General features: G+C 35.6%; 1 protein-coding gene across 2 annotated transcripts in view; it reads right to left on the bottom strand.

Moving 5' to 3' along the window:
• LOC111502523 (E3 ubiquitin-protein ligase ZNRF1) overlaps window positions 1-11,256 on the bottom strand; it is a 52,503-nt gene extending 41,247 nt beyond the window's left edge. The window contains exon 1 of one of the 2 annotated variants that reach the window (XM_074176855.1): window positions 10,569-11,256. In XM_074176855.1, the coding sequence (XP_074032956.1) occupies window positions 10,569-10,944 (376 nt within the window). In that variant the 5' untranslated portion in view covers window positions 10,945-11,256. The remainder of the gene's footprint in view (window positions 1-10,568) is intronic. The other variant, XM_023156622.2, reaches the window with a different exon arrangement.
• Between the last annotated feature and the right edge of the window lie 785 nt (window positions 11,257-12,041).

Genomic DNA, 12,041 nt, shown 5'->3' with positions numbered 1-12,041 from the left:
TATGGAACTAGTGGACACACCTCTATGCAGGATGTGTGAACAGGAAGACGAGACTGTCAGGCATGTCCTATACTTGCCGATATAAAGGAGATGTTTCCCAGTGACCTGTCCACTTTCCTGGAAGGGACAGGATGGACGCAGACCTAGGAGGGCAACTCTTCGGGAGGATGTACAATGAGTCACATGTGGCCTAAGTGCTGTGGGTCTGCCCTCACCCTCCCTACTCTAGAGAAACGGAACACTTGAAATGTTGACAGTAGCATACTGTGATTGTACTCTGAGTCAGAAAAATGTTTAAAATTGATACAAGCTTCCATTCTTTCTATTAAAAAAAAACAATATTTTTCTTCCATTATTTATGACACCATTTGCTACACCATAAACACCATATCAACATTTATCGATACAGGGTAATTATTGGTACGAAACCTATTCATGGGTCGAAATAATTTACTAATTTACAAACAATCGATCATGAATACGAAACGCGTCGCAAAAAAGAATCGTTCATAGCGAGTTTAAAAAAAGAACATAGGTCAGTAGAGTCATTTTGATATAGGGTATTTCATTGAGTGCTTCCTATATTCAAACTTGAATAAAACAAAGTGTGTGTGAGATACCATCGAAATTTTTTATTCGTTTATAATACCTATCGATGCCATTATGTGTGGAATACAGTACATTTCTTTAATTCTCCCCCCCCCCTTTTATTTTTTGAACGGGTCAACTCAAAAAATTGAAATTTGGGATAATAAAATTAATGCACGAATACTTTATTTTGAAGTGAAATTGATAGATGAAACTTTCAAGATGGCGACTAGGCGCCACCTGGAAAACAAATTAAACAGAAAGGGGGTCTTGTGACACATCGTTTTGAAGCTCCTGACGAATACTTCACAACCCTAGAATATGAAATCAATATCTTCACCTTCTACAAAATGGCGGAACATTAAATACTTCCTTGAAGACAAACACATCAATATCGATATTTCTAGAAATACTATTTTTTATCTGCCATATGGCAACAACCCGATGAGGTGTTATTTTTGGTTTATGAAAACGACAAAAAATGTCAGTGCGACAAGGAATATCATTGTTCAGTTAGAATATTCTCAGTTAGTTTTCGGTTTTACTAGTAGAAAGATACCACCTCTATTTATTGATCAAAATCTAACAGAGGTACTGTATTTAAATATGCTGGAAACTACTGTTGACCCTCTCATCACTGAAATCGTCGAAGCGAATCCTAACGAATTCGATATGGATATTGTATTCCAACAAGATGGAGCACCACCACATTACTCCAGACAAGTAAGGCACTATTTGGATATTACTTTTCGCAGTCGTTGGATTGGCCATCGAGGTCCTCTGTATCTGTATCTGTAGAGTAGGGAGGGTGAGTGTAAGCCCACGCACTTAGGCCACATGTGACCCATTGTACATCCTCCCGAGGAGTTGTCCTCCTAGGTCGTCGTCCATCCTGTCCTTTCCAGGAAGGTGGACAGGTCGCTGGGAGACATCTCCTATATATCGGCAGGTGTAGGCCAAGACTCGCCGAACACACACTCTCTTATTTTACTCCAGACTCCAGACAAGTAAGAAACTATTTGGATACTACTTTTCCCGATCGTTGGATTGACCGTCGAGGTCCTACTGAATGGCCAGCCTGCTCGTCAGATTTGACACCTTTGGACTTTTTTTAGGAGGCTATTTGAAGCAAAAGGTGTACGAAACTGAACCTGCTTCATTATTGGATATACGGCAGAGAATAATGCATATTTGTGGTTCGAAAATGATCTGCCTGAAATATCAGATAGGCTGTTCACATGTCAAAAAGTTTAAGACAACCATTTCCAGCATCTTCTGAACTGATCCCAAGCGTATTACCTCTTATAATGTAGTTAAGTGTCAATGTAATCAGGCAATTATTGAAAGTTCCGCCATTCTGTAGTAGTTGAAGATTTTGACATTATATTTTAGGATTGCGAAGCATTTGTCAGAAGCTCCCAAAAGGTGGGTCACAAGACCCCGCTTTCCATTTTATTTTTTTCCAAGATGGCGCCGAGTATCATTTTTTATATCAGATTTATATTTTTAAATAATAAATTAATATTACGTAAATAACACTGTTTTACATGTGAATAGTTTATGTTTGTCCCTACTACCAGTGCTGTCTCTCGTGACACGTTTCTGTACTATTCTCAGGAAAAAGGCTCAATTCAGTCTGATATATGCGCCAAGGTCGTGGAAAATTGGACGTTTCGAATACGCTCCACCCAGAGAAGTCCTGGCGGACATCTGAACGATATTATATTCATGGCATCAATAGGTCTTTCAAACGAATAAAAAATTTCGATTATATCTTATACACACACTATGTTTTATTTAAATTTGAAGATAGAAAGCGCCTAATGAAACCCTACATAAAGACGGGAAAGTAGAAAGCCAAAATCTTTCTTCTTTTTCCATAAATGGCTTCAGTTGCCAGGGCTATCCAGCACCAAAACCTTTCTTTCCCAATAATTGCAAATGAATCCTACATGAAGATGGGGAAGTAGAAAGCCAAAATATTTCTTCTTCTTCTTTTTCCATAAATGGCTTCAGCTGCCAAGGCTATCCAACACCAAAACCTTTCTTTTCCAATAATTGTAAATGAACCCTACATAAAGATGGGGAAGTAGAAAGCCAAAATATTTCTTCTTCTTCTTTTTCCATAAATGGCTTCAGCTGCCAGGGCTATCCAGCACCAAAACCTTTCCCAATAATTGCAAATGAACCCTACATAAAGATGGGGAAGTAGAAAGCCAAAATCTTTCTTCTTCTTCTTTTTCCATAAATGGCTTCAGCTGCCAGGGCTATCCAACACCAAAACCTTTCTTTCCCAATAATTGCAAATGAACCCTACATAAATGGCTTCAGCTGCCAGGGCTATCCAGCACTAAAACCTTTCCCAATAATTGCAAATGAACCCTACATAAAGATGGGGAAGTAGAAAGCCAAAATCTTTCTTCTTCTTTTTCCATAAATGGCTTCAGCTGCCAGGGCTATCCAACACCAAAACCTTTCTTTCCCAATAATTGCAAATGAACCCTACATAAAGATGGGGAAGTAGAAAGCCAAAATCTTTCTCCTTCTTCTTTTTCCATAAATGGCTTCAGCTGCCAAGGATTCGGCAGCACCAAAACCGTTCTTTCCCAATAATTGCAAACTTCTGCACAAAGTCGAGGTGATCCAATTTTTTACACTTCATGAGCGTAGTTTTGACTTCTGAAATCATCTTCCAAAGCCGGCTTTTCAGTTTTTCATCTCAAGGACCGTTCCCAATTATCAACTGAATTGTAATCAACAACCAAAAACGAGTATTCATATATTTCTTGCTCTTTTGATACATTCGATTCCACGTAGAAACGTGAAACCTCCCCGATATTTATTGTACAATTACCATATATTATAGAAAAAGCTCAAGGTACCTCATCAATTATTATGAAATAATGTACGTCACCTACTGGCCTATACACACAAATTATTGAATTGATATTTTCCACTGTGACCATGATATAATCCACATTTCGAAACATCCTCATGACCTTGTTTATTTGATTTAGATTAAAACGATTGCAGGAGAGCTATTTCTGCATCAGTATTATCCGTTTTTTTTTGAAGTTCCAATATTTACAAATGAGACAGCTTGGAATACGAAATCAAAATAAGTTAAAATTATTTGAAGCCCAAATAAAAAAAGATACATCACAGTTCTAAAGTATTATTTAAAGGAATGGTAATATTTTGGAATTCGTTCTTTAAAAACATAAGTAACGGCTTTGAAATAAAAGGCTATTTAAATTCCATATCAGAACGAGGTTCTTTCGCCTTTGTCAAAACTACTTTCCTAACTAATATCTTGGCGGTTATTCAAATAATTGACATGGGTGCAAAAGTGTTCACTGATATTTACTGGAAGAAATAGTAAGAAAATCGAAGGCCACAAAGTTGAATCGTTATTCTTTCTCCCTGACACTTTGCCTGGTATCGATTTTATTGATTTTATGACGATAACCCTAAAAACAGAGGGGTGTGAAGTTATCAACATCCGCATAGTACACTGAGAAAAAAAAATTCAATTATCTTATTTCTTTAACGACTTTGTACACCCGCGATTTTTCAATATGATATGCTTATTGACTGGCTTAGTAAAAAAAAGAATAGTCCTAGCTTTTAGGTCATCTGAAGGGGTGAAAATAGGGTGGAAATATTTTTAAAAACTCGAAACAAAAAGTCAACTTTGTACACCTACCAAACCATTACGGAAGAACAGCAAGTGCAAATAATTGGTGAGATGGTAGTAAATCCTGAACAGTCTACTTATTCCGTCGCGAATGTTTGTGGGGGTCTCCTTCTACTGTGTGGAGACTTTTGAAGAGAAATCGGTATCATCCATACAAAATTAAAATTGTGCACCAATTAACTGAAGATGGCCCTGATCGAAGAACAGAATTCTGCGAAATCATGACGGAAACCATTGCAAGGCATCCTACCTATCTCCACAATATTTGTTTTAGTGACGAATGTACATTTTTTTTAAACGGCAATGTTCACAGACAAAATTGCCGTTATTGGAGTGACACCAACCCTCACGTTTTCCGGGAAACACATACCCAATATCCAGAAAGGAATATTGGAAAACCATATTGATCAAAATTTTACAGGGGAACTGTATTTGAATATGCTGGAAACTACTGTTGACCCTCTCATCGATGAAATCGTCGAAGCGATATGGATATTGTATCCGAACAAGATGGAGCACCACCACATTACTCCAGACAAGTAAGAAACTATTTGGATACTACTTTTCCCGATCGTTGGATTGACCGTCGAGGTCCTACAGAATGGCCAGCCCGCTCGCTAGATTTGACACCTTTGGACTTTTTTATGAAGCTATTTGAAGCAAAAGATATACGAAACTGAACCTGCTTCAATATTGAATATACGGCAGAGAATAATATAATTTGTAGAGATATTGACGTTACTGTGTTCGAAAATGTTCGGGCGTGAAACATCGGATATGCTGTTCATATGTCAAGAAGTTCAAGGCAACCATTTCGAGCATCTTCTGAACTGACCTCAAGCTTATTACCTCATTTTATGTAGTTAAATGTCAATGTAATCAGGCAGTTATTAAAAGTTTCGCTATTTTGTAGTAGTTGAAGATAATGACATTATATTCTAGGGTTGTGAAGCATTTGTCAGGAGCTTCACAACCCAATCGCCATCTTGAAAGCTTCATTTGTCAATTTCACTTCAAAATAAAGTATTCATGCATTAATTTCATTTTCCCAAATTTCAATTTTTTGAGTTGACCCGTTCAAAAAATGAAAGGGAGGGGGGACATTAAAGAAATGCACTGTATTTTCGGAGGTTGAAATTTTTTATGTTGGTTCGTTTTGTATTGTAAATGTGCAATAAGAAAGGATATTTAAATATTTCCTTCTTCTGTAGATAAACTATGATAAGTAAAACAAACAACTGTTAAGATAAGTACCCTAAGCTCAACTTGGATGATTGTTTGCCAAATAGTGCAGCTGCTTAGAAAAACATTATTCATGTTCATATTACCAGAAATTAATGATAATGAATAAATAATACGAGGTATGCTCAAAAAAAAATCCCAAAATAATGGAAATTTTTAAATTTCACGGGTTTGCAGAATTCGATTGTCAAATATTTATTCATTTATTTGTAATTCAATACTCTACAGGACATAGCCCAATTACAGAGCAGGAAATAATAGAGTAAAATAAATACATCACAAACAAGTGACTGTAAAGTCTACAAACACTACAAACAATACAAACAAGTGACTATAAAGACTACACATTTTATATTTATTATAGGTGACAAAACAATTATTTTAGGAAGTGGGATTTTATATTTGACAATTTGCAACTAAATATATCTAAATTATCGCTAACAGAATTTGTCACTTTACACATGGTATGGATCGGAGAATTCTCGAGAACAACTGTGCGAGATGTTTTTATATAGAGAGTACTCGGGTGTCTGGAACAGATTCTAGGAATGCAAATATTAAACTTTTCCAGTAATGTTGGGCAGTCAACTATGCTTTTGATAATTTTATAGGTTAGTGCAACACTATAATATTCACGCCTTTTTTCGAGACTGCAAAAGTTATGCTTTTGTAGCAATTCAGAGTGGGTTGTTCCTATTGAAGGCTTAGCAGTTTTAAAAATCATCGTTGAATTGCTTCCATTCTATCAATGATAAAAGGGGCTCCATACAACTGACGCGTATTCTAACTTTGATCTTATGAAAGCATAGAATGAAGTTTTTTAAGGTCGAAGTTTCTTTGAAATCACTACTGTTACGTGCAACTAATCCATACAAATGACAGGAGGAGGTTACAACATTATCGATATGCCTATTAAATGATAGTGCAGTGTCAAATGTGACGCCAAGATCAGTAAATGTTTCTGGTCTCACCAGGGAAACGTTTTCTATTGAATAATCAAAGATCAAGATGTTCGTTTTCAAACTGTAGGACATGACCTTACATTTATCCGGGTTCAGTGACAAGTTATTTCGATAACACCATTCTACAACCCGTCCTACGTTTGCTGAGAGGTTCACACAATCATCTATGTTCTCAACGAGGCAGTATAGTTTCAGATCATCCGCATATAAAAGGAAATACACATCTATAACATCTACAATATCATTAATGAATATATTGAAGAGCAACGGTCCCAGATTTGAACCTTGTGGAACACCGGGAGAAGCACTATATTCGGTAGATTTGAAACCATTGAGCTGAACATATTGTTTTCGATCCCGTAGATAGAGTGCGATTAAGCATGGAGATAATCCAAAGGCAACTAGTTTGTTCAATAGAATGCCATGGTCAAGCCTGTCGAAGGCCTTAGAAAAGTCTGTGTAAATAACATCAGTTTGGGCCCTATTTTCAAGGAATTGATAATAGACTGTTGCTAAATAGATTTGCCCTCTTATCCTTAGAAAACAGAAGAACATATTATGCCTGTATCTTCATATATAAATTGATTCATAATCTGGTTGACTGCCCTGATTTATTATCTCAACTAGATTTTCACGTACCGAGACGAAGTAGTAGAAATGAAATTTGTTTGTATTTGCCTTTGCTTAGGATCAACGTTTCTATTCAGAATGTGATGTTTTTATTGTTCCATTTGGACGCTTCAAGTATATAATTCGTAACAAGCTATTTTCTATGCAAGTCGAACTAGAATCTAATTTCAACCCATAAGTGAAATACTGTGTTTCAACTCTCTGCACACTGCCAATTCTATTAGAATTCTACAGTATATATATTTTTTATTATTATATGAATGTATCACTGTTTGTATAATATCTATACTACTCTATTACTCTGCTGATTTTATATTCGTTATATTCCATTGTACTCATACTTAGTCATAGCTGTAAACTTAATTATATTCGTCTTGTCTTGGGATTACTCCTGTTAGACAGTAAACCCTTTTTTTTCAATTATTTTACTTATGTTTTCTTATTCAACATTTCATAATTTTCTTAAAATTTTCATTTTTTTCAATACCTGTTCATAAACTTGAAGTTGACTGTTCATATTGATTACTTGTGTTTTCTTGTTCAATATTTCATTATTTTGTTAAATTTGTATCTTCAATCAATTTAGTTAATACCTATTCATAAAAATTTAATGTTTCAGGAAATAAATGTTTCAAAATAAAATCTCAAAATATTCACATCTCCCAACTACCGACACAGTAGGTACTGCTGGAAAACAACTACTTCCCCGGCTAATACTTCACAGAGGTTAGTCTCGCAGATGTTTAATACCTATTTATAAAAATGTAATGTTTCAGGAAATAAATGTTTTAAAATAAAATCTCGAAATAATCACATCTCCCAACTACCGACACAGTAGGTACTGCTGGAAAACAACTACTTCTTCGACTAATGCCACGGCTAATACTTCACAGAGGTTAGCCTCGCAGATGTTTCTCGTTCATACAGCAGCAGGACCATGCTGAAATTATTCAAATAGATCACGAAATAGGTTACGAGATATTACTTCTAATATAAAAGACGCCTTTGATAACCAAGAAAAATATGTGAGCGTTTTTACAGATCTTACTTCAGCATTCGACTAGGTAAATCACTCGATTTTATTGGCCAAATTAGATTTCTACGGAGTGAGAGGTGTCTGCCTGGACATGATGAAGTCATACCTTAACGAAAGATATCAAATTGTTGATCTAGGAAATACCAAAAATGAAAAAAGAAAAATATTAAGAGGAGTGCCACAAGGGTCAATATTGGGGCCACTTCTGTTTCTAATATCTACCTCACGTGATGAACTCGTCAGGCATAGAAACTATATTGTATGCAGATGATGCAACCTTGGGCAAAAAGATATATGAAATAGATGATCCTCATATGATCCATACTGACATATTAGAGAAAGCTCGATCATGGTTCACACCAAATGACTTGATTCTCAATGAACAAAAAACAGAAACTTCAACTTTTGAAACAATTTGCTTAAATCGAGATAACTAAAATTCTCCCAAATTTTTGACAGTACAAATAGATTCCAACCTGAAATGGATAGACCACATAAATAACATGTGTAGTAAACTTAGTAAGACGGTTTTTGCTATCAGAAGAATAAAAAAAATAGTAAATCAAAGTGCGGCACTTGCAACATATCATTCTCTATTTCATTCAGTCCTTAGGTATGGTATAATCAATTGGAATAATGCATCAAAGGTACATCTTAATAGAATATTTGTCATTCAAAAATCTGCAGTAAGAAGCATATTATCTGCCAATTATGATGAAAAGTGTCGACCAATATTTGTAAAACTTAAAATAATGACCCTATATTCAGTTATTGTCTATGAAAATCTGCTTCTTGTTCAACAAAACTTGTTGAATGAAGTTGCTCACAAGGATATACACCAACATGATACAAGAAATAAATCAAACCTTGTTCCTACAGCTAATAGGTTGAAAAGAACAGATAATATAGGAATTAAGCTATACAATGCCTTATCCGCCGAATTTCGTAACTTGCCATTTAGAAGATTCAAAAACTTATTGAAGAAAATATTAACCAAACATCCTTTATATGAAATTGATCAATTTTTTGAAGTTATCCAAGAAGAAAGAGACACTTAGCTACGTTAGCTATGTGTTTATAATTTGTAAAAGCTCAAGGCTTTACATTTCAGTTAAGTCTTATAAGATTGGAATTTTATCTTGTTAACTTGTATTTTTTTTTGTAAATCTAATTTATCTACAAGCATTTTTTTAAAACTATATTGACAAATCGTACCCTCTCAAATCTATTTTAGAAATTGTATTGACGTGTCTAAAAACTGTGTGTTTCTTGAGACTAATAAATATTATTATTATTATTATTATCAGTGCAGGAAAGATCCGACGCAAACAGCATAGTGCCTTGGACTTGATTGATTTCAACGCGACGCATATGAAACCTTTGTCGAAGAGAAAGATTGTTAACTAGTAACAGCTTCATCACTTAAACAAAGCCCAAAGCGGGGAAGAAATGTCCCTTGTACTAATACTCCAACAGAGATCAAAACGTGTCTGAAGACTATATCGAGGTGAGATACATACGTATGTATTTCTCCTGGATATGGTCTTCAGAAGTGATTTATTGTTTCTTCGGATAATAAAGTCGATACAGTTGAAATATAAACACATGCAGACTATTGATTTTCTTTATATTGCCTATCAAATTACCAAGTCAGGTTGAGTTAGATAAATGTCAATAGAGTAATAAAAGTAGGCTGAATATTTTCAGAATATTTCAGACAAAGATGTAAAACAATGTGTCTTTCAATCATGTTTAACTTCTGACTCCTATAGGCACTTTACATGACTAAAAATTGGTAGCTAAACTATACAAATACTGAACAAAATTCAATCATCATATTTCATTTCTCTTTATCGATGATTCAACAAAATACAACCTAAGCAAACTGAGTTACTGACTATTTGCAAAGTTTGAACATGAAAAAACTTGAGTGACTCGAGAGCAGCAAATTCAGAAGGAGAAACAAACTTTTACATTTCGTTTTGGTAAGTTGGGTTCTCATGTAGTTCATTAAAAACTCAAGATAGATGTCTTTCAGGTGGTATTAGTAGCTAGTGATTCCTTTGATAATTGAATCTGTAATTTATTTTGTTTTGTATAATTTAATGCAGATCTATGAACTCCACCTGTCCTGGCTCAAATATGCATTGCATTACTAATAAAACATTCTTGTTATCAAAATTTGGCAGGTATTTTTCCACCAGCTTTAGTCTGCAAATGAATAAACTTTTCCGAACGACTGACTTAATTTAAATGTTGTATATTAATGTTTGTGTTTATAAAAACTTGATCAGGTTTCAAATTTTTGAAGATATGCTTTATGGACATTTTCACACCAAAAATTTACTTTGCTTGCTTCAAATGATTTCAAGAACTCCAATTTCATGACCCTGAATAAAAATCATGTACTCACCGTTAAGAGACCAAATATGCGAGGGTAGCGAATGGGCAGCGTAGACCCTCCCGAGCGCTATGTTTGCAGCCGTCGAACCCAGCCCCAACACACTAGCAGCTTCCTCGGCAGAACTACTATCAGTTTCTGGGCTCGCGCCCGTGGAAACATCGAAGCTAGCACCTGTGGGAGGCAGGGAAAGGGCCTCGTGACTAGCGTGAAGATCAGGAACGCTCGACAGGGACCTGGCTCTCTGCCTGTCGTTGGACATGTCCATCCCGAGGGAACGCATGAAGCGGAACCCGGGGGCCGTGACCACTTCAGAACTACTGCTCGTGGAGAAGGCCCTAGTTCGAGGGCTCTGAGTGCCATTCGCTGTACTCGGTTTAGCGCCCATGACTTGCACTATCGATATCACAAGTTTGATCTTTCAATCCGTTAATTACATATCAATGTTTTGAAGTCAAACACATGTCATAAATTACATGGATTTTTGGCTAATTTGACGGTATACATGGTTTATGGTTTTCGTGAAATGAGCGAATGTGAGGCGTTTCGGCTGAGTGTGCACGGAAATGTTTAATTGTAACGTTCGCGGAAAAATAAACTTAATATAGTGAACATTAAATAAACAATATTTGCAAATTTACAAAGACCGTACGAAATACCTTCCAGATGACTTCATGACGTATGACGTTGACGATTGGGACAGATGACATATGACATGAATAATTTCGACAGAAGACAAATGACATGCAACGACATATAGGAGAGTTCTTAAATTCAACGAAAAATTTCAGGTTGATTGTTATTGAAGCCGGGTCACATTTTAGCGACAAAAAATAAGTTATGACAGATGCAATTTTTTTTCTAGAAACTTTTCAAATAGTACGAAGGATAGAAATACGGAAGCGTAGAAACGTAACAAAAGTCAGTGATACTATTTTTCCAGGCATATAAGAGTGAATTTGCTATTGCAACTGGGAATAACGACCAGCGTCTGTAAACAGCAGATACACATGTATTCTTTCATTCGGCACAATTAACATCAGCACTCTGTATTTATTTGAAATTTATAAGGTATAAAATTTTTAAAGAAACTGAACTCGCCCAATTTGGTTGGAAAATTAATTTTAGCGACATCTTTCAGTGGCGGCATAAATTTCTACGAAAGGTTTCTATTCCTATAAAGATAAAGTACATCAAGTATATAATGCTTATTTGCTTTGTATGACCTTTGTATATAGACTAACTCATGCCCAAAGAATACAAAGCCATTTATCCTTAGCCCATATCGTAGTTGGGATGGACGTTAAAATAGAATAGAATTTGAAAGCCAACTAGTTTGTCAGCGACGCTACCCATTTCTGACATCGTACTGCCATTGCCCTCTGAAGGTCAGGGTAAGTACTAAAAATTTTAGGTGACACGAAAATGCCACATTTGAGCTTCTATAGGCTTTGTATCTTTGTTATGACCTTTGTATAAGGTCTG

The sequence above is a fragment of the Leptinotarsa decemlineata genome, unplaced genomic scaffold (assembly GCF_025532065.1).
Source record: "Leptinotarsa decemlineata unplaced genomic scaffold, Ldec_3_MD MMD2_tig00002082_RagTag_RagTag, whole genome shotgun sequence".
In the NCBI taxonomy this organism is placed as follows: domain Eukaryota; kingdom Metazoa; phylum Arthropoda; class Insecta; order Coleoptera; family Chrysomelidae; genus Leptinotarsa; species Leptinotarsa decemlineata.
The sequence above is the reverse complement of the archived record's forward strand: the minus strand, read 5'-3'. Positions and strand labels throughout refer to the sequence as shown.